At 40.1% G+C, this 23,280-nt stretch overlaps 1 protein-coding gene across 3 annotated transcripts in view; it reads left to right on the plus strand.

Annotated features, from left to right (window-relative positions):
- The window catches only part of LOC121905244 (clathrin coat assembly protein AP180-like), a 35,001-nt gene that overhangs the window by 5,507 nt on the left and 6,214 nt on the right, over nt 1-23,280 (plus strand). For all 3 annotated transcript variants that reach the window (XM_042423358.1, XM_042423360.1, XM_042423359.1), the window contains exons 2-6: nt 16,298-16,440; nt 20,251-20,326; nt 21,580-21,682; nt 22,247-22,340; nt 22,786-22,897. In XM_042423358.1, the coding sequence (XP_042279292.1) occupies nt 16,298-16,440; nt 20,251-20,326; nt 21,580-21,682; nt 22,247-22,340; nt 22,786-22,897 (528 nt within the window). The remainder of the gene's footprint in view (nt 1-16,297; nt 16,441-20,250; nt 20,327-21,579; nt 21,683-22,246; nt 22,341-22,785; nt 22,898-23,280) is intronic.

Below are 23,280 nucleotides of genomic sequence, written 5' to 3' on the forward strand. Positions count from 1 at the left end.
GTGTGCATTTGTTATGATTATAATATACAATGTGAAATTTCGGCAGTGGCATTCATTATTTAGCAGCTGCTAAAGCATATAGGGGAAACACTGGAATCATATATAATTAACACAGGGACACGGGATTGGAACTTGGGCAAAAAAAAGTATTTTTCTTTGTCTTTAAATTCAGTTATTCCCTTTCATAACTCAAAAGTTAGCCTCTGAATTATCTCAGTGCATCGCCTCGCTGGCATGCACATGACTCCGGGGTTCAAATGGAGCGAGGAATGGCAGCCATAATGTTCACTCACACTTAGCCTATTCATCGTATAGTGATGTGTTTTATCACTGAACAAGCCAACAAAGGTAAATATCAAGTTACCAGAACATATCTTTTTGGTGACAGAGAGTGGATGCTACATTTCTTGTTACCATATTCAGTGCTAGCCCAATTACCTACCAAGCACTCCATCAGGGCTGTGTTCAGGACACTGCAGTGGTTCTGTCTATCTGGATTGATCGGCCTGGGTGAATTACACAACAACTGGCTAATGCATCAGTTAAAATAGTCAATTACATGCCTGGTGCACATTTTTTTTCCCCACTTCATTCTGCTGCTGCAAGACAATGTAGCTCTGTGCTGCTTGTTATCTAAACTGAAACAGCAGCTGCCAAATGATTACTTTTATCAAAGGGCCCATTTTGTTTTGATTTCCGACCTGGGTGAACGACAAGCACTATTTCTCATTGTGTCCTGACTCAGAAATGGGAACTTATTCAGAATACTTGAAGGCGGCGTTTTTGCTGGTTTGGTCAGGCACACAGCATGGATCAGAGGACATGCACGTTATCTTTGACCCAAAGGGAAACGCCTAGAGAGCTATTGTAAGAGGGTCTGACTGTCTGACAAATGAAGATGGCTCTGTTTCCAAAGACAGGCCCCACCACTCCTGCTCTTCCTAATAGCCTCCATCTTTATCTGCTACTCATGTTGCCCTAACCTCTTAATCCTCCTGCTGTTAAGAGCACTATGACAGGTCTGTGGCTTTTTTAAAATATATGGCATACTTTCCCCTCTCTGACTAGGTTTCACATTTAAATCCAGACATTTTTTTAATCAAAATGACCTTGTTTCTGATTAAGCATTATGGCTGAGATTCCGTCTGTGTTTGCTGCCATACTTATCACCAGCTCTGCTGCCGCTCTAAATCTAGTTACTTCAATTAACAGGTTTTTTTAACACAGAGAGATGCGATTATCTTATGCTCTACTCATTGCTAATGCAGGATATAAGACCTGCTGTTCTCTCTCTTTGTGTATGTGTGTGTGTTTGTGTGTGTGTGAGTGAGGGGGGTAGAGGCAGGAGGGTAATCGGTGAGAAATAAACAGCATGCTGAGTCCCCTTTGGCTGCTATGGTGCTGTTACCACAACTTGAGTCACCATCAGTGTGTTGCCACATTTGAGAGGCAGCCTGCTTGTTGATGGAAGAGGATGGGGGAGAGGGGTGGGATTCCTTATGGTCTTTAAGTCTCATGTATGTTAGCATACATGGTAAGTGTTTAAGCTTTGTGCTTCTCATCCAAATCCATTCATATTGACTTATATTGGTGCTACAAAGTCCTTTCTGATATTTTTATTTCTATATTGTAATAGTTCACAGCTGCACAGTTCAAACTTCCAAATACATTAAAACTAGTAAAGTTAATCCAGTTTAGGCAAGATGTACTTGAGCATTAAATAGCTCTGCATTCACGATATTTGCCTGCATTACATTTTAGGAAAAATGTCTAACTGTCACGAATGAGAACAGGGCAGACAGGTGGAGGACCCAAATACAGACTCAACAGACAGACTGGTTGAATGACAGGGCTTTAATGCTCAAAAATCAGAACAACAGGTTTACAGGTCAAAACAAGAATCAGGCTGAATCAGGCAAACAAGTCCAAATGGGGCAAGGCAGGCAAGCAGGCAGGTCAAAATCAGTCCAAATGTCAAAACTGCAGGAACAGGTACAGGTAACAAAAGGAATAGGAACAGACAGGATCGGGAATAGGCAGGATCAGGGTCAGGTTGGATAGAACGTGAGAGTCCATGGAAGCAACTATGATGATCACAGAGAACAAAGGAAATGGACCGGTATAAGTAGTGGGAACAGGTGTGCAGATGGGGAAAGGAGGGAAAGTCTGAGGGCATCTGATGGATGGACAGTTTGAGGTTGGCATGTCTGGGGAGAAGGAGAAAAGTACATAGCCTGGGAGAAGTGAGCTGGGACTGGAAACAGAGACAGAGAACAATGCAGAGGGCTGGGGATGAAAGAGTGTGACAGCAGAGAGCGACTGAGGAGCAGATTGAGATACTAACTCTCATCTAGTGAGTTAGATGAGAAGATTGATACCACTCTCATTTCTGTATGTTAAATATAAAGCAACCGGTTAGCTTATTTTAGCTTAGCATAAAGACTGGAGGCAGGGGGAAACAGCTAGTTTGGCTATGTCCAAGAAACCCTCCTACCATCACTACTAACACTCACTAATTATACACATATCACAAAAGAGTTACAAAAAAGTTTAAAATGATACAGAACCAAGCTAGCTGTTTCTGCTGTCTTCTAGCTAACTGTCGCTTGCTGTAGCTTCACATTTAATGGACACATATGAGAGTGCTATTGATATTCTATTATAACTCTTGGCAAGAAAGCGAGTAGGTGTATCTCCTAAAATGTCAAACTATTCCTGTAATTATAGACACAAGACTACAGCTGAACAGTTTAACCTGTGTAAACATGTAGTAGCAGTAGCTTTTGCCATTAGAAATATGAACATCAAAGAAACACTACTTATAGCAAGCTTGCCAGCCTAGAAATAATAAGCTTCTTAGCACCTCTTTTGTAAGTGTAATTGCTTTAAGATGAGATTTTGCTGCAGATATTATTATAACCAGTCAGATGTGTATACAAGGTTTAATGTCTGCCAGCAACAGTGACACATTTTGTTGAATCCATCGTTTCTATTGACTGTCAGTCTGGAAATGCTGTGATTAGCTTTAATAGAATTTAGACAACCTGTCTTCATTCCCAGCATGAAAGTAAAGAACTTAAAGTATAGTTTTCACAAATGACTTTGGTGATCCCTGACTTTACCTTTAGCACCACCATGAGGTTGACATTTGAGTGAAATGGTTCAACAACTAGTGGATGGATTGCCCTTGGTACACACATTTATGTCCCCCTTGGGCTGAATTGTAATAACCTTGGCAATCTCTCCTCTGGACCCATCATCCTATCAAAATTTTGAATTTGTTCAGTACTTTGTTTTATGACCAAATACCTGATGACATTTCCATCAGCCTCAGCTGTACTTTGTGTTTATTTTGCTAATTAGCAAATTTTAGCATGCTAACATGCTAAACTAAGATGGTGAACATGGTAGACATTATGCCTTCTTATCATCAGCAGTGTCATGTGATTTTAGTATTTAGTTCAAAGCTGCACTTTGCCTAAATACAGCCTCACAGAGCTGCTAGCATGTCTGTAGACTCTTAGTCTTGCTATTCTTCAAAAGTCTAAATAACAACATTTATCAGAACCCAGAGCACTCATCGGTGGTGTAATACTGCTGTCAAATGCACTGGAAGGAGAGACAATGCATGTAGTGCGGTCTAGTAGTATACAGGATGCCTTTGGTCATGCTTGTAAGAGAGAAAGAAGAAGAAACAGATCTTTCAAGAGCATCTTTAACCCTTTTTGCTTTGTTTTTCACTTGGTTCTTATATTTGCCTTTTATCTGACTCCCCCGCTCCATCACCACTGCTGCCTAATGGTGAGTTGCAGTGAACTCCATCACCATTACTGCCTAATGGTGAGTTGCGGTGAACTCCATCACCATTGCTGCCTAATGGTGAGTTGCAGTGAGCAAAGAAATGTTAAGAGATGTTGGTAAGAGGGATCAGCATGTACACTATAGTGCTGATCTCACAGCAGGCATCCTTGAAAGCCCCAGATACTCTCTAATGTCAAACGCTGTGTGGGAGGTGGACTGTCCTACCAGTGTGTGTCCAGATTAATGAGCTGGGACCAAGATCACCCACACAGCTGTTATCAGACCATTATCTACTCTAAATCTGAACATCGGATTTGAATTGAGTTACTTCTCCGTTCTTGATACCTCCCACCTCTTCCCATGTGTCTTGATCCTCTTTCTGATCCTCCTTCTGATGTTCAATGCCCTTGAGCCTGCTAGAACATTAGCATTACAGTACAGTTGTAGAAGTGTTTTCTAGGGAGATTTATGGCAAACAAATGGCCAGAATGCACATGCAGAAGCTTGCTTTACCCGTACAGGATTTAGGTAAACAGTCCCTTGTTGTGGTATGCAGGTAAGCAGCAACCTTTCCAGCGGCACACAACATTAAAAGACCAAGTCTATACCCAGCCTGTACATCAATAATGCAGCAAGGCTTGGGTTTCCTATCGTTTTATTACTCTGTTTGACTGCCGAGTTCAGCCTCAGGACCCAAGTTTGCAATGAAAAAATTGAAGTGTCACAAAAGAGTGTTCCCCCACTGACTGAATCACCAGATACAAGGGACTTTGTGGGAACAATCAGATATATTTTAAAAGTTTGGACTAGTTTTGAAACACCTGCGCCTCTGGGAAAGATGAAGTAACAGAGTAAGAGCAATAATTTATCTTTCCAGATCACTCAGTATATTTGATATTTGTGGACTTTTGTACGACTTGTTTCAGATCTTCCCTGATCCTTCTAGTGGAGTTCTGTGTGATTTTCCAAACAAATCTTAATTCACTGCCCTTCTCTTACAGTGACACTGATCTACATGTGAGATTCAGATCATTTTCTCACTTTACACACTATTCACCCACTCCTTGTGAGCTTGAGATCATAGATTGATGATTTAACAAAACAGAATACATGGTTCCTTTACGATACTGCAACTCCAGGTATGTGCCAAGATCTGATACCACTGTTCTTTTCTGACTAGATTTGTATACCTGATCACCTCACTGTTTTTAAGTATCTTTAGATCAGGGATTGCTGTGGTACTAAAAACTGTAGCCCACCATGAGTAGATGAATGTAGCTGATAGTAGAGCCACTGAATTTTATGATATCATGTAATTAATGTGGATCAGTCATGTCATTGGAGATACCCAGTCTGCTTAACAAGGTCAGTATCGGCACTGATACCGATCTAGATGACATGTTATTCCTGTCCAGATGCAGCTGCCAACTCTGCTGTTGACACCAAATATGGTATTAAATTCATTGCAAACATCTGTGGAGTCCATGTCCTGGTTTTGCCAAATTGTCCTGTATCCATAAATTCCAAGGATTCATGCAGGTGCCCTTCGACAAACTTGGTTACTTACTTACTACTCTGCTATTTACTACTCTACCTGTGCTTTGGCCACATTTCCCCGGGTGTTTGCGTGATAGTTGTAGTCATGAATACAGCCTGTTGTTAACGAAAGAAATAGTCGCAGATCCCCAGATGTTGACCTGCAGTGTAGTATTCGGTTTTCTTTTACTTCCTAGATAATTTAAGATTACTCATTAATGCAAAGAGTGGAGACTGCTGGGAGTATTTCAGCTCAAGCTCTCTTAATTTGTACAGCTCAAGTAATTGCTCTTAGATTTTTAACATTTTCTATAGGTTCTCAGTCATTTATTCCACTAACATCATCATGCTGACAGCTTGGTTTTGATGTTAAGGCTCAAAGTTTATTAGCTCTCTATTGGGATGAGTTGGCCCAAATCATGCCTGGATATTAAACAAAGTATTCAAAGTGCCAGCTCTAATGTGCCTTTTAACAGGTTGAGTTAGAGGAGGCAATTACCTTTGTCTATATACTACTAAATTTCTCTGCGTATAAAATGTGCTAAACCATTAATCGGTAGGGCATTTTAGTAGTACGACATCCCAACTTCCTTTTTCTTCTTCCAACCCGAACATACAGTACCTATAGTAACACCTATGCAGATAATAATTTTTCTCTGTCAGAAAAAGTATCCTAACAATCCAGATCAAAATTCTGTCTTTGCTCCATAATATGGTTATGCATACAAGGTGGATATCTATCTATGTGTCCTTTAGAAAAACCTACAGCCAACAGAAATACACAAGCCACAAGCTGTAGATTTTCTGTTCAAACGGGGAAGAGACAAAGTCTCATGGGAGAACCCATGGATGAACAGCTAATAAGTGACAAAGGAAGAAACGGAGGAGAAAATGAATGTACAATGGAAGAGGTACAGACGGACGGAAGAAAATATATTGGCTGCAATTTGGACATTTTATTTACCTTTTTCTGGGATCATCAGTAGTTAGACATTGGAGCTGTGGGCAAGAGGAATGACAATTAAAGTAGAGAGAGATCGATTGGTTGATTGGCTGGTTCTGTCTGCTCTGCTCACCAGGAGAAAAGATTTATCTTGTTTGGGTGCTTTGTTGAATGATGAGCGAGGACGATGCACTATAAGTTCACCTGCAGATTGAAAGTGTCTGCAGTATTTTCTCATCAACAAATGTCTATTTGCTATTTAATCACTGAATTATTGAACATCACAGTAAATCAACTTATAGCGAGTTCATAAAAGTATTATATTTGCTGTTGTAAACATTCTATCTTATAGTTCCCCTTTTTAAGAATTGCTTAATAAATGGAGCGTTTTATGTTTCTCGTTGTAGCACCAGTGTTTTGTAATAAAGAAGAGCAGGGCAGTTACAGTAGTATGAGCAATGATAGCCACCATGACTGAACAAACAAAGAAGGGGTGATTGTTACTGAAATGACACAGAATAACATGACAGTATTGGACACACTGTTTGACTTGATGTGCAATGCAAACCACCACAGAATTATAGCAGAGGTTCTCTTTCAAACATTTGTTTTCAATGTCTCACTACGGGGAATGCTCTCGGTGTCTCTCCTGACTGTTAATGCAAGTAGCTTAACAGTCCAATTCTTAGCTTATCCCAACAGAATAAGCTAACACCTTAGTCGTGTTGATGCTAACACAGAGTGTGTTTGTCAAACACCTCGCCTACTCTCGTCATAGAGTGGGCTTTGAGACATCATGTTGGCTGTCAACCTACAACTAACACATCATTGTGAGCTTAGCTAAAAGTATTATATGCTAATGGCCACCAAGCCAGGTAGCACAAGCGCTAACCCCAATATTAGCTAACGTAGCTTAACATAGCTGCCTGACCCCAAATAAGTTTTGCCAAACTTTCCTGACTCCCTTACTAAAGCTAAACTTTTAGCTAGTAATTTTGTAGACCATGCCACTGTATGAGAAAGTTCAATATACTTTTTCTATTGTTCCAACCACTCAAGTAAGTTTAATGAATGTGCTAATTGATTTTTCTTGGATGGAAATTAAGGGAAACCAATGCCTCTCAGAAAAAGTAGCTATCCATTCAAATGTAAAGCACTCAAAAATGGTCAGCACAAATGTAAGGTATACATTATTTGTTGTTAAATAGCTAAAATTTGCAAACACACTGGTGTGAATTTTTAAGAGCTAGGCTGTAAAAATGGTAATAAAATCCACCATAACATGTCCCCATTTGTGCTTATTGGTACATTTGTAAATCTGTCTTTGCGTGTGTGTTGTGCAAGCTTGTGTATATGCTGAAGTGTAAGTGTGGTGCATGCTTGGTGGTTTGCTTTCAGTTGTACTCAAACACAGTGGCTTTGATATCAGCTACATTTATTGTGTCAGTCCAGTTATATTAAAATATTAAATTATAAAATCTGTCATTTTTATATCAGACACAATTTGCTTTTTTCACACCGTTTGTGCATCACACCAAACAAATCCCAACTCTGCCAACAACTGAGTGAAATGTCATTTAAAGCCGAAGTGTCTATATGAAGACAGTGCTGCTATCTGTGTCCACCAGCAGTAGCAGCAGCATTGTGTGGGATGCCAGCGTTTTCCTCAGATGTCACTTCCAGCCTCTACAGTGTCTGGATCCCATTGGCTTCTTCTTTGTTTGACTGCCACACCACATTGGCGCTATCCTACGCTGGGGCACAGTGCATTCTGGGTATTTTTTTTCTCCCCCTGCATGTTGCTTGAGGGTGAGAGGAGCTATAAATACAACCGTGCTTTCATGATCCATTCATGTGTAACTCAACAAGGCATCACTCATGCAGCATGGTTTGTATCGCACTCTGCGCTCACATAGATACAGTAGTTGCTGCATAAACCAGTGTTTTCTGAAGATATGGATCTATATGTAATATGTGAATACAGGTTTTTCAGTGCTATGCTAAGCATAGAGGTGAAGGGTATTACTAAGAATTTATCTGAATTTAGTCCTATGTCTCTCAGCAGTGTTAAGGCTGCTATGACTCATATACAGCTACTATGGCTAGATGACCCCTATCAGTTTGCTGCTGTGGGAGTTTGCACCTGTGAAGATGATTTCAAAGGAATTTTACTGCATCCAGCGAATATGAGAGCTTGTTGCCAAGGAAACCACCTTGGCATGTCCTCATTGGTGCTTATTTGTACATTTGTAAAAATCCATCTATGAAAAATATGAACGTGTGTGATGTGCAGACATGTATATATGCTCAAGTGTGCCCTGTGGTGCATGCATGCTTGGCGGGTTTCCTTCAGTTGTACTCACATAGAGGCTTTGATATCAATTACATTTATTGATGTGTTAAAGGGTGCTCTTTGAAATAAGAGTCCTGTCAGTCGTGTGTTGAATGTGGCAGATGCTGCAGGGCATCCTGATATGGTATTGCGTGACAGTAATCTGACACCATGTGGGTCAATAGAGCACACATGAGTCCATAGTGTGAGGGTAGAAGATCTGGATCAATACAAGCACACTGGGTCACCAGCTAAAGGAATGCCTTTAAAGGATAAGTAAGGCATTGTTTTAATTTTTTGTTCTTGTCAACAAATCTCATGAAAAGACCAAAACCAAATATGAGTTTGTCTGCCATCAACTGAAGGTGTAAATGTTTAAAAAATATGTGGTTTAAGTGTCTTATTTTAAACAAAGTAATTTTCTTAAATAGTTGGGCACTACAGTTTTATATTATAGTTCAGTTACAGTTTATTGTTTTCTATTTTAGCAAACATTACTCAAACAGGAGTAAATAGTGTATTTTTGGGGGACTATTTTGAGCTGGTGTGCTTGTGAGTATTTATGGCACCAGCAGGATTGATGTTGGATTGACCCAAAATAAACTACAGTGCCCATTTCATCGTAATGAAAGAACGTGTCATCCAGTTCAACGATGTGGCTCATTAATGTGTTTTTAATAGTTTTTGGAGCAATGGAGCTGAGCTGTATGGCATAGAAGAATACGCTACGAAGACTTTGGCTGCAGAGATAATACTTGTTGGAAGGATGAATTCATTGTTGGTCTTGGTCTCTTCATGGGAACTTAAGACAATAAGAAAATGATCAAATATTCTTTTAAAAGATGAGTTCTCCTTTAAACAAGGAGAAGAAAGGAGTCACTTCCACATGCATGCACTAAAGTACAACAATCACATAGGAATGTATCCATCATTTACATATCAGTTTCTCCATCCACTGCAGCCTTAGTGCTCCATTAGAACCACAGTTGTGATCACAGCAATAGCCAGTGTTCACCAACTGTCTTATATTTACACACCTTTCGTAGGAAAGGGAAGTCTCGGATTTGGTTAAATAAGGCTGGCATTATCATCTCATGATAAGAACAAAACCAAACATAAACTTATCTCACTAACAAGTGCTGTCAGTTAGCCACAGCCTGATAGAGTTTGTACTGTATCTTTGCATCTCTGTATTCAAATACGATTAAAAAGACATAAAATAACCACACCATTGCATTGAGTGACATGTACCTTCATTACAGTAAATGTAATATGTATATTTTATTTCTTGCCACAAGAAAACTACTGTAAACAAGTAACCGTGTCCCTGAACATGCATAGTGACATCTGCTGACACAGAGCTGTCCTGAATGTAGCTGTTTTATGTGTTTTTAATAGGATTTAAACCACAACAGTGTTTTGGTACAGAGGAATACACTCTCACAAGCAGTGACTACACAGAAAATCGACAGCGATTCTCCCCAGTGTCAGCTTGAAATGTGGCACAATTTCGGTTTGTGAAAAATGTTAAAAGACTTTTCATGAATAACAGATGAGGCTGCATATTGTGCATAAACTTGGCTTATATGTCAGAAAGAAGCATAAGGTGTTAATATGTGTTTGTGTAGATGTACGCAACATGTTTGCATGCGGGTGTCTTTTTCTTTTTCCCTACCTCGCTCATATTTTTATAATCACGTGCAAAAACTGTAAAGAATGGGAACATGTCAGACCCATGATGTTTCTCTCTTTGCTCACAAAGCTACACAATGACGGCTCAGGTGCTGTGACTGAATATTAGAGCAGGGATAGTGTTTGTTTGTCCATATGCGAGTGTGTATGTTTGCCAGAGAGTGTGTGTGTATGTGTCTAATAGTGTGGAGGCCTTTGTAATCCTCTTGTCACGATTAACCTTGTATAACAGCTAAAATTCCCCAGGCTTTGAGTGAAGGACATATTCTGTGTATGGACTGTATGTATTGTTCATAGTACGGCCACTATACAAGAGACTGCCTCATGTTTGGCTGCTACAACAGTACCAGAATAGATCTTGTCATATTACACCTTTATCTCAAACAAGTTGAATTGTGTCTACTTCAAAACTCTATTTCCCACCCCTGACCTCTTTCCCAGAAGCCCTGTATTCTTTTCACATGTGAACATGTCAGAACTAAGATCTATTCCCATCAGCCTTACTCTTCTTCAGCCATCTGTCACTGCGGGAAACTCAGAAAGCCTTTGTAACAACAGGCCCCTCTTCCTATTTTGTGTCATAATAATCTTTCTTTTGCCATAAAGCAGCCTTCCCCTAAATATCCAATTGTGGCACACAATAGAAATGTGTAAAAAGAGACAGCGGAAGCAGCTAATCATAACTTTATAGAAACTACAAAAAAAGCCTAAGTCTTTTTTTGTCGAAAACCACCAAAATTGGAAAAAAAAACAGGAATTATGCAGCCCCACAAGCCAGCAATTAAGCTACATCTGTGTGTTTATCATGTGTGGAACTGCAAGCAGTGTGGTAGCCTCGGGTCTACACTAGTGCAAAATGTGTGTGGTTCTGTAGATTTAAGTGTAGATGTGACTATTACAGTGATCACCAGCTGATTGCTGACTGCTCTTACAGCTGGATGGGCTCACTCCGCAATTACTCTCAGTGCTTTCAATACCACCACTTCTCCGTGTCAGCCCTTGCTGATTCTACATTACCATCAGGCTTTTATCAGAGCTGGGCCTCATGTGGCTCCTTCTGCTGGTACCTGCACTTGCCCAGTAGCTCGGTGGGATATATTTTGGATAGCGGCTCTGCTTGCTATGACCTCAGAATTTGAATTCAGTTTGATTTGATTTTATGCTCTGTGAACACTTCACAGCAGGCATACAGTAAGAAATACAATAATACAAGTAAAATATTAAATCAGCCATTGTGGGATAAAAAGCTCCCTAGAGATGAGGGGAACCATAGAGCTGGATGATAATTTTCTGTGGGTGTGACTACAACTGACACCTTTCACATTACACATACTCGTGACCAGTTGTCAATAAAGTAACATTGATTATTGCAGCGATAAGTATTTCAGAATCTTTCTCATTCAACGGAATGTGAAGGTGTGTCCAAACTTTTGACTGGTACTGTACATCATTTAATTAGTTAGTAGTTACTTTATTACTGCTGTAGCTGCATATCATGTGAATTGAAACAACATGCTAAACATGCTCAAATGTTTTACCCCTGTTTATCTTATCAAGATACTGTAAATCAAGATTTTAATCCAGATCCGTTTACCAGACATGGAGATTACTAGTGAGCTGTCTAGTGGTATAATATTTTTGTGGGTTTCTAAAGTCTGATTAGACCAGAGTTGTCTCTGCTTTACAAACTGAGTTTGAAACTTAAGTTTGGGGGGTAACATGGGGGGTTATCAGGCTGAGAGGGTGTAACATAAAGACTTCTGAGTTGTATTTAAAGACTTCTGAGTTGTATTTCAGGATGTCATGATAGTCAGGACATCTTTGCATCTGCCATTCTGTTATAAATCCATCTCTCAAAAGCTATAAAAGTGCAATGCTAAATTTCTGGATTACTTTTAAGATTGACATTATTATTAGTGTTACCCAGTCTTTCACAATGCTTAGTTTGACATGTGTGCACTTCTTGGTGTGTTTTAGTCAAGCAGATGCAATAAAATATTTAAGATTTGATTTGCTGTATATTGCATGAGACATTATATGGAATTTGAATCCAGGCATGCAAGTAATTGTTAGTCAGTGTGACTATCTGTGTGTGCTAGCACTACACTAAGGTCACATATCGAGATGCCTTATCCTCTCTCTCTGTATCTCTTTCTTACTCACATACACACACACACACACACACATATGAATAATTGAGAAGGAAGGTGGGGGGGACATGGTGAGTCAGGAGCTCCTGCTGAATTGTTGTTCAGCATCTCAATCAGAACGGAGGCTCACTGCTCACGCCTCTTTCTCTCTGTTTCTACAAGATTATGATGATATTCAACTGCATGTAGAAAAAAATCAATTCCCGAGACATTATCCAACACATTTTAAAATAAATATTCATTGTGTAGTCAGTTTGTCAAAGGTTTCACAATATTTTGTGTGAGCAGCAAACAAAGAAGAGAGACGTTTTAATATGAAACCATTGCTTGATTGACAAGTGCGGTATTCACTGTAGGTTTACCGCACCTATTTATGTAGATATTAGATGATAGTTACTGCATTTTGCCTCAGCGAAAGACAGAGACAGGGAGTGAGACAGACTGTCCAACAAACTGAGATAGAGACAGAGAGATGAAAAGCATAGGATGATGCAGGCTGCTGACTCATCAGCCCTGTAGGGATTATCCCTCTGTGTGTGTGTGTGTGTGTGTGTATGTGTGTGCGTGTGTGTGCGTGTGTGTATCTGGTGCCTTACTACTGTAGGGGATGTGCACAGCAATCATTGCTGCATGATGAATGCATGGTAGAGGAAGCAGAAGAGCTAGCTGACTTGTAGCATGACTATCAAAAGCAAAGTGACCTTGAACGCATTTTTCCATCATTATTCATCCATTTTGCTTTTCCAACCACTCCTACCATGGGGTATTTGACTTGATTTATTCATGGAAATAGAAACTGGTAAATAGACTGCACTTATACAGCACTTTTCTAGTCTGACAACTACTCAAAACACTCTACAATACATGCCACATTCACCCATTCACACACACATTCATACACTGATGGCAGAGGCTGCCAAGCAAGGTGCCAACCTGCTCACAGGAGCGATATCATGCTTTTTTTTTTTTTTTTTCTATTCAAGCTGCTTTACAAGAATGTTTCCAATGCTCACTCACATACACACTCACACACCAAACGCACAGCCTTTGGGAGCAATTTGGGGATCAGTATCTTGTCCAAGGACACATGCGGACTGGAGGAGCCAGGGATCGAACCACCGACCTTCTGATTGGACGACCAGCTCTACCTCCTGAGCCACAGGAGGTGGCATTTAGTCTATATTCCATGCCATGGAGGAAAATTCAATAGACACCTCTCAGCTGCCTCCCTGTTGGCAGTGAATGAACAGACATGGATATGACACTATTAATGAATCACAGGACTCAATAATAGTTGCTCTGCACACGCCCTGCTCTGCTGAATCAAACCTTTTAAAATGACACCAGTCATGTTTTCTCTCCTACTCCGTCCATCACCGTGTGTACACACCCACTTATCTCATTCCTCACACTGTCTCTGAATATGTGCCCGGAGGTTTGCCATGGAGGAAAGCTTAATCCAGTGAATGGATCTCCTGTTATTGTTATCTGACAGATGCTGGTGAACAGGAGGAAGAAGCTAAGATCTCTTACATTTTCTGGGTATTAGCAAGATGTCCTAAGCTTTTTAAGCTTTTCATGTTTAAAGGTTGTTTTGCTAATCAAAATGTCTTAGTGGTTTTCATAATATAGCTTGTATGTTAGTGCATTTTTAAATTAAAGCACTGTTAATTTGACTTTTTGTCCACTTGGTGCCAGCTTTAGTAGCTTGCGAGTAGAGTTGTGTTTCTGCGCTCGATTAATCTAAGTCCAATATTCACTCTCCTTTAAACTGTTTTGGCTCTTTAGCTGGTAAATGGTCCACTTTGTTCACCAGCTAGTCGCTAACTGTCTGTTTGCTGCTTGGTCATTGACAAATAGCATACAGTTGCTTTATCAAAGCTTTGTCACAGAAAACAGCTGCCTGCTGCTGGATTAGAGCATTGAAAGTCTAAACCAGAACAATACAAACAAAACAGTACTGAGAGATGCTAAAATGCTACGTAAAGCTGAGCAGACCTGCAGAGTTGTGTGATAACTCTTTGTATGTTCATCACTACGAGCCATCAAGTTTATATTGCACATAGTCATTTGATCCATTGCTAATACAAATATATTGACATACTGTTGTACTGTCACTGACATTTGGAAGGTTTTTCCCCCATGAAGTGAACTATAAGCACACCAGAGGGCTTTAGTAACTTTTAAAGATTATACAACAATCCACTTACGTCTATTATTACAACATGGAACACATGGCTTTAGCTGTGCAGATTGTTTCATAAGCGATATTTCTAAAGGAAAATGATCCATTTTGTTCATCACTGTAGAATAAGTTTAATCATCAACGTGGATTACTGAAATCACTAATCTACAAAATTGGATGAAAAAAAGGATTATCTTGGTATTACCTAGGTTCTCGTTGCTGAATGGGTAAACTGACCAACAAACCAGTCTCTAAAAACCTTAATATGTTTCTTTGGCACTGTCTGTCTGCTGGTATATCATCTATATGACTGAATGTCTGATTCTCATTGCGATCCTGTCTTCCATTTCAGTTTCTCTTTGTCTCTTTTGGCTGTGGAATATTCCACTCTCTTTCTGCCTCTGCCTCTGCTGGTATTAATGGCTGGCTGCAAAAACGAACAAAGCAGCAGTCAGTGTGACTCACACCCGGCAGTGGTGGCATAATGTGAAGCACTCATCTAAATACATTTCATGAAGATGGAAAATGGCAGCTTCCTGAAGCAATTCTGATGATAAAACTATAAAACTACCTCTTGCTTGCACAGATAAGTCTGCTACTTCCTAAATTGGCATTTGTTTGACAAAGTACGAGGAATGAACACTTCTAGACAGATGCTGGACCCTGCAAATGGACCAACACATAACCTCCCAATGAAGTTGTATTCAATGATTATAATATGGTTTATTGCTGCAATCCTTTTCTTTATGGAAGTGGCTATTGGTACAGATTCCTCCGTGTCAATAGTCATTTCTTGTTGGTACAGAATTATTACACATATGCATTGGTATTGATTGTGCAAGATCACGTGATCACATTTAAATTGTCTCAAAACGGAGGATTGTTTTTGCTTGCAGGTGACATGCCAATCCTTCCCATGGTTTGGGTGAAAATGGTCAGGTTTGGTACAAAAACCACTTGGTTAGTGTTAGGGAAAGATCATGGTTTGGGTTAAAACAGTAAAAGGAGGTAAAGATGTCCTGTTTAATAGCACTAAAATGCCCAACATGACATTAAAAATGTTTAGTTAGTGGTCTACCAGAGGTCCGACAATAAATTCTGGAAACCCATTCCGTACCAATAGAACAAACTACTATCGGCCCAGAAAACCAGTCCAGACCAACAGTTTGTGGACTATTAGCACAGAATCCTGTCAACAGGCGGTAAATTATTGCAACAGCTCCGCAGCTGGTGCCTTTCTTTAAACAGGTAACAATATCTTAAAATGAGAAGGAATACTTTGCTAGGAAAGTCTTAAAATAAAGAGATTAACATTGAAAGCGAGTGAAAATATCTCATTCCATTTGCAGATGCTTTGCTTTTTTTGAGAGAACACTGCTGAAGGGAAAGAATATGGTGAATTGAAGTGAAAATTAGGATGCAAGAGAGTGTGGCTGTGAAATGCAGCAAAACCCAGACTCAGGTCCACTGCATGGCATTTACTCTAGCACACTCCTGGTTGTTTTCTTAACCATCTGTTCTCTTCCACCATCCCTGCAGTTGTTCATGCTGTCATTACTTGAACAAAAGGTTTCCAGCACAAGCTGTACCTGCGCTGAATCTCCTCCCTGCTAATATCCATCATTTGACCGCCTCTTCCTCTTCTCTCTGCTTCCCAGTCCTGATCCAGGCCACCCAGGAGTCCAATGTGAACGTCCCCCAGATGGCTGACACACTGATGGAGAGGGCTGGCAACGCCAGCTGGGTGGTGGTTTTCAAAGCCCTGATCACCACACACCACCTCATGGTGCATGGCAACGAGGTGAGCTTATAACACACACTTAGTATTTTTCCTCTTCTACCTGAGCTGGTCTACGGACCCAGTAAAGACAACTGGTTGTACTGGAAAGCTGTCAGATGCAAAGTAGGGCAGTGCTGGACAAGGGCATGTGTGCTTGGTCGACTTTTCTCTGGATAAAAACACAAGATGAAAGGTAGACATACAAATACTTGCTCAAAAACACATCATATTGGGCACACAGATTACCTGTCATGGATATGAGCACACATTACTGTTTGATCTCTGTTCATTCAGCCATGTCATCTGTCTAAAAGGGTGGAAATACCTCATCAGTATAATCATATCACAGTTACATTTTACAATGGTTCTGTTATGTCAAAACACAAAAGTAATTCCCGTTGACCTGAACTCTGTGAATTCATATTCGAACCTCTTCAAGCCCACCAATCGATGAGTCAGTTTCATTGTTACAATCTCAAACCCAAACATTGTTCAAACCCAGAAACATAAACAGAACTTTATTTTACATTTACATTTACAAAACACGTCTTAGGGTTGAATACCTCACACTGTAAAAATATCATATACATTAAAGCTGCACTTATCAATACAAAGGCTTGCAGTGTAAACGTAGCCTATGTGGCAAATGTGTTATCACACAGTTGCCAATTTTCTGTATACATCCAGCAGACATAATACAAGATTAGCATTCATTTGGAGTCGTGTTTCAGGCCAACTGATGAATGTAAGTCCAATACTAACTCTCCATTTAGATCAGGTTTGGTCTCCAACATCTCCTAAGAAAAAATTCTGGCTCTTGCTGCTAAATGCTCTGCTATGTTCACCAGCTAGTTACTAACTTTGTTTATATTTTAGTGCAGTAAAGGTGAAAAGGTAATGTACAATGCCGTCATCATAAAAATAAATAGGCTACAGTAGATGCCTACATGTCAGACTAAGAAAACAGTCTGCTTTGATGATGGACTTCTGTCTTGTTTTTATGCTTTCCTGTGGAGGGGTCATCCGCGATGTGTCACCCCTCTTCTACTCACATTTCTGCAAATCTCTGAGCAGGGAAGGAGGCAACCTCTGCTCCATTTACTGCATCATCACTTAGCCATCTTTATTGTCACACAAACGCCAGCGCTGACAATGAAAGTCCATATCTGAGTTTATTGTTGTTTGCGCCATAGACTGTTCTCACATTGCAGTGCTTTACCTCGATTTTTTTTATTTTAGATATTTTATATGGTCTGTGGGTGAAGCAGCATGAATCTACAAGGGGGTTATATTCTTGTCCCAACTGGGGATAAAAATAACTCAGCAGAGGCAGGGATATATAGTCCAGAGGGGGGGAAATCCTCACCATATACCCCGGCAAATCACACCTTGACTGCAAAGGTTGCAAATGACATCACACAAGCAAGAAGACAGCTCCCTGAAACAAGATATTTTGGCTTCATTTTTGCATAGCGGCAGAAGTGGAGACTCGCCGTCCGTCTTCATATACTGTCTGTGATTCGCCATAACAACTTTAAAAAGTGATAATGTGGTATGTTAACATTGTGTTTACAGCTTACTGTACAGGCTATAAGTGGCCATAAAACCAACTAATGCAGATTTAAAGTTACTTAAAGGGAAATTAAAAGAGAAAACTGGATTCTAAGCTAATATCTGTGAAACTGACTGTGTGCTATTTAAAAAAGTATAAAAATATACAAAAATATATTCAGTGACAGAATAGCTCATGATTGTTCAAGCATATTTATAGTTGACCTTATGAGTAACGTTTACCAGCATTATTTCAATGCCAGGTGCAGGTTCTCTGCACCATTGGCCATGGGTGTCAGGCACTGAACGGTGCCCTTTAAAACTCCACTTTTGCTTTAACTCAGCAGCAGTTCTGGAGTTAGCCATGGCACTTGCCTTCTGTCCCGTGACCTCCTGACCCAATTTATGTCCTGATAGCTGAAGAAAGGCAAAAGCTCTGAATGGGCAACAAGGGATAACATTCCAATTTGCCAAGCTGCCACAGAAATACAGAAGAGCAGGAGATTAAGGCAGAAAAGCAAGAGAGAGAAGGAAAAGAGTGTGGAAATATTTGATAGATGGAGAATGAGAATACTATACTATACTAAACCAATAAGAATAGTGTTACCATGGGCCACAATGGAATACTGTGACCCTTCACACACACATTTCACTGATAAGCTCAGTTTGTGTGTGGATAATGTCATGAAGTCACTGTGTCTTTTCCATGTTTGTACTATTACATATATGATATGGGCACAAAAGCTTAAGGGAACAGCGTCATAAATGTGTGTGAGAGCCAGAGCTTTGCTGTTGTAGTGTCCCTAATGATCATAGAGAGAGTACTAACTTGGCTTAGCTCAGAGAGAGAAGAAAGGCAGGAGAGGAGGAAATGTGTAGCTCGCCGGTTCTTCACGTCCACATGTGTCACTGGAGTCAGCTTTTACTCACAAGGCTGCAGAGGGAGCCTATTTGTCTTTATTGTGCTCCATTTCCCGGTGTTCTCCATGTATCTAATTTATATTCACACCCTCCCACTCGTGGAGGCTGAAGCATTGCTCCTTTAATGCTGGATTTCTCTCTAATCACTGAAGAAAGAGGATAGCATCACACCTTTTATATTAATTCTGTTCTCTGCTACAGGCAGTTTCACAGGTTTCTTGTAGACTGCTGAAAGTGCTGAACAGCTCCTTAGAGATGACTGTGAACATCAAACATTCTTTTCTTATAATTCATGTAGCAGTAAAGCACACTGGATTCTTGGATTGTTCTCCCAGTCATTTAGAGGAAAAAAAACAGAAACTAGTAAGTAAAAAGAAAGAAGAAACACACATCTGGAAGATAGAAGGAATAGAAGGAAATATAGAGATAAAAATACCTTAATATCTAATTTATACACTGCTTGTGATGCCTTTAGGTAATTTAAGGTTGTTCTTCAGTGTGTAGTGTGCATTAGGGGTCAGGGGAAGTACTATGAGTTCAGATGGGCTGTGGGCTTGGAGTACCTTTCTTCATCCTGAATGTCCGTGGTAAATCGTGCTATTGCAAACAGGAGGAAGCTTCTGCTGAACCTGCTGCGGTGGATTATGAGACTTTCTGGTCTGTGATGCCTTAAGTTGTATTTAGTATTCTGGCAGGTGAGTGTCCAGGATGAAGGAGGTGTGGGAGCATGGCCCGTACTTTTGGTGTACAGAGACTCAATGCTGGGGAGTCTCCCTAGATAACTAAACCAGCAACCACCTGCCGATTTGAAGATTTATCGTTGTCGACCTGATTAATGACTGTTGTGTCATCTGCAAATTTAAATACGAGTTTGTTTTTGTGTGTGGATGTGCAGTCATGGGTGAAGAGTTGTGAGTTAGGACAGAATCCTTGTGCTGAGTGTTAAGCTTGGCAGAAAAAATATAATGAAAATATAATATGCTGTCATTGCTGAGATATAATGCGTTTATTCAGAACCTTTCAATTTGTAATGTATGTTTATTTCTCAATTAATAGAGACTAATAGGAAGTTATTTTACCCAGTTCTGTTGATGTGTACTATCCACTACACTAAGGATGCCATTAACAAGGCATCATAATGTTTTAAATGTGAACAGTTTTTTTTCCACATCTTGCATTCATTTACAACCACTTCTCTGCTGAAAAGCTACTTTTCAGCCAACCTTTTAATTAAGAATATTAACTCAACAAAAGATATTACTGCATTTGTCAAAATTAGATGCATTTAACCACATTTTCCACCGAGTGCGTGGCCAAATGAGATAGTTGTTGACTCTGTGTGTTTGTCCTGTCTTGCAGAGATTCCTGCAGTTCTTGGCCTCAAGAAACACCTTGTTCAACCTCAGCAACTTCCTGGACAAAACTGGCTCTCACGGTAGGTGGTATTTCTTTTCTTTCTGCTTATGGCCAAATGAGCCCTGTATCACTTTCAACCCTGGTTCCTGACACGGGCTTCTTTCTATCCTCTCATCTATATTTTCCTTAATTTTGTTTATTTCTGTGCTTCACTTTCTCTCTCTGTAACATTTTCAATTTAGTTCATTTAATTTAATACTGCTCATTAATTTAACAGATGCTTTTAAGCACTTACAATAAGTACAACAACAGCAATAAGCTTGGATGTTACAATCAGACCTGACCATTCCTCTGTTCACCTCTCAGTTGCAGCTTCACAAATCCCTTCTCCCCTCAATTAAACCCATCTCCATGGAAATTAATGCGGTCTCTCATGGTGATAAAGACCAGGTTCACAGCCTGTTGTCATGGACATTTTGCCCATTAGGGCGACTGAAGTATCTGTTTAGAGAGCCAAATTCTACATTTTTAAGACATTTTCAAGTCCACACTAGATTACAATCAGGATTACATCAAACCAAAATTCTTTGTTAAAGTACTTATTATTGAAGGAATAGTTTGACATTTTGGAAAATGCGCTAATTCACTTAATCTTATCAAAACCCTTCACTTTCAACACCTCTAAAGCTTTAGATATTTTACCTTTGGACAGAGCCAGGCTAGCTGTTTCTCCCTGCTTCCATTCTTTAAACTAAGCTAAGCTAATTCGTGTCTTGGCTGTAGCTTCATATTTATCCTTCAGACAAGAGAGTTAGATGAAGATTGATACCGCTCACATTTCTGTCAGTTAAATATGAAGCTACAACCTGGTGATTAGCTCAGCACAAAGACTGAAAGTAGGGGTAAACAGCTAGTCTGTCTAGTCTACATGTTAATTAGTGAGCTTTAGAGGTGCTGGTAGGTGGGGTTTTTTGGACAAAGCCATGCTAGCTGTTTCCCTTGGCTCCAGTCTTCATACTAAGCTAATGTAAGCTAACTCCTGGCTCTAGCTTCCTTTAACGTACACACAAGAGACACAAGAGTGGTATGATCCCCTCAAATAACTCTCGACAAGACAGTTATTAAGTTTATTCCCCCAAATGTTGAACTAATCTTTTATTTGTCACAGGTGTTCCATGCAAAGACTTATGACAATTATATGTGACGTTCTGAAACTTGACTGTACACTGTTATCTGTTTGTAAATCTCGTAAGACACTGCTAATGCTCTGCACTGAGTTAACATTGGAGAGTGTGTGTTTAATTAATGTGTGTGTGTGTGTGTCTTCCTCAGGCTATGACATGTCCACATTTATCAGACGCTACAGCCGCTATCTCAATGAGAAGGCCTTCGCCTACAGACAGATGGCTTTCGACTTTGGCCGAGTCAAGAAAGGGTACAATTTCTCATTTCTTACGACACTGCTATACTAACAATGCTTTGTTAGTTTAGCTGGGATCAGAACATGTCCCCTTCTTACAGTACTTGCCCTCAGAATAAGACACATTCCTCAGGGGTCCCGGTAGTGCGTGGGATGAACTCAGCTACCTCCAGCCCGGCGTCGGGCCAAGTGCATATCTGTACAGGTGGACTGAGAGCAGAGATGAATGCAGAGTCGGGTATTACTCATGCTCAGAGAGTGGACGGCTCTGTTTTGCTGGCAGACACAAGGTCCCCTTGGCTACATAAACTGGCAATGAAAAATACAAATGCAGACTACTGAATAGAGATCAGACATGTTGGTGGATACTATGTTCGTGACAGGTGCAGACAGGTATTCTCTCTGTTGACAGACAGACAGCATATGGGACCCTTTCAGTCCAAGCTGCTGGATTAATAACATTGGTTACTAGACCATGGCTGTTCCCAATTATTAAAGGGGGTTTAATGTCTGGTTTCAGAAAAACCGCTGCTTAATTCTCCCATTCCACTGCCCCTTTCTTTTCCCTATCTGTCTCAGAGCTGAGGGAGTGATGAGGACCATGTCAGTAGAGAAGCTGCTGAAAGGAATGCCCACCCTGCAGAGCCAGATCGACGCACTGCTGGATTTCGAAGTGAGTGACACTCGCTAATAGGGAGCAATGTGACTTTGCAAGGTTAATGAATTTGCTGAGGGATAAACACAGTGAAGAACAAAAAGCTGCCAACTGGGTTTAACAAAGCTTAGTGTTGTGGGAGGATTTTCAAAGAAATGTCAACCACAGCCAATTTCACATGAAGAACACTTATTAGAGGGTTGAATTATTTACTGATGTGTGGTCTTCTATAAGAGAAACAAAACATGGATATCAATGGTGTAGAATTCAACCCTCTTAATCCTTAGTGTGTAGTTTATATATACCGTGTCCGGGCCAGGGTATATGCTACTGGAACTGTCTGAATATATTTTGATTTATCAGAATTCAACAGTCACATCTTTTTTTTTTGGTACAATTGTACACTTTCTGTTCTTCAAAACCAAACTAGACTTTGACTTGTCTAATGTATTTGTGTTGACAGGTACATCCACAGGAGCTGAACAATGGCGTGATAAATGCCTGCTTTCTCCTACTCTTCAAAGATCTGATTAAGTTATATGCCTGCTACAATGACGGCATCATCAACCTGCTAGGTACAGAAAGAAAAATCACTTCACTTTATCACAGCATCGTCGATACAATAAATGAATACAAGTAAAGAATTCTTGAAAGATAAGGATGGCGTTATTCTATATTTTCCTTATTGTTAACAAATCTCAAAACCAACAATGTGTTGGTGTGTCTCTCAGTACTTTCGAACCTCCCTACACTGTCTTTGGCACTCAGTCTCAATCCCATTTGTTCCAACTGAGGGCAGAAACCTTTAAAAATGGGTCACAAATGTGTCCATTTAATCACAATGTCACTATTCGATTCTAGCTGGGGACCTTTGTTGCATGTCATGCCCCTCTCTCTTTCCCCTTGTTTCCTGTCTGTCTTTATGCTGTCAGTTATCCAATAAAGGGATAATCTTGAA

This window comes from Thunnus maccoyii, chromosome 10, assembly GCF_910596095.1.
Source record: "Thunnus maccoyii chromosome 10, fThuMac1.1, whole genome shotgun sequence".
In the NCBI taxonomy this organism is placed as follows: Eukaryota; Metazoa; Chordata; class Actinopteri; order Scombriformes; family Scombridae; genus Thunnus; species Thunnus maccoyii.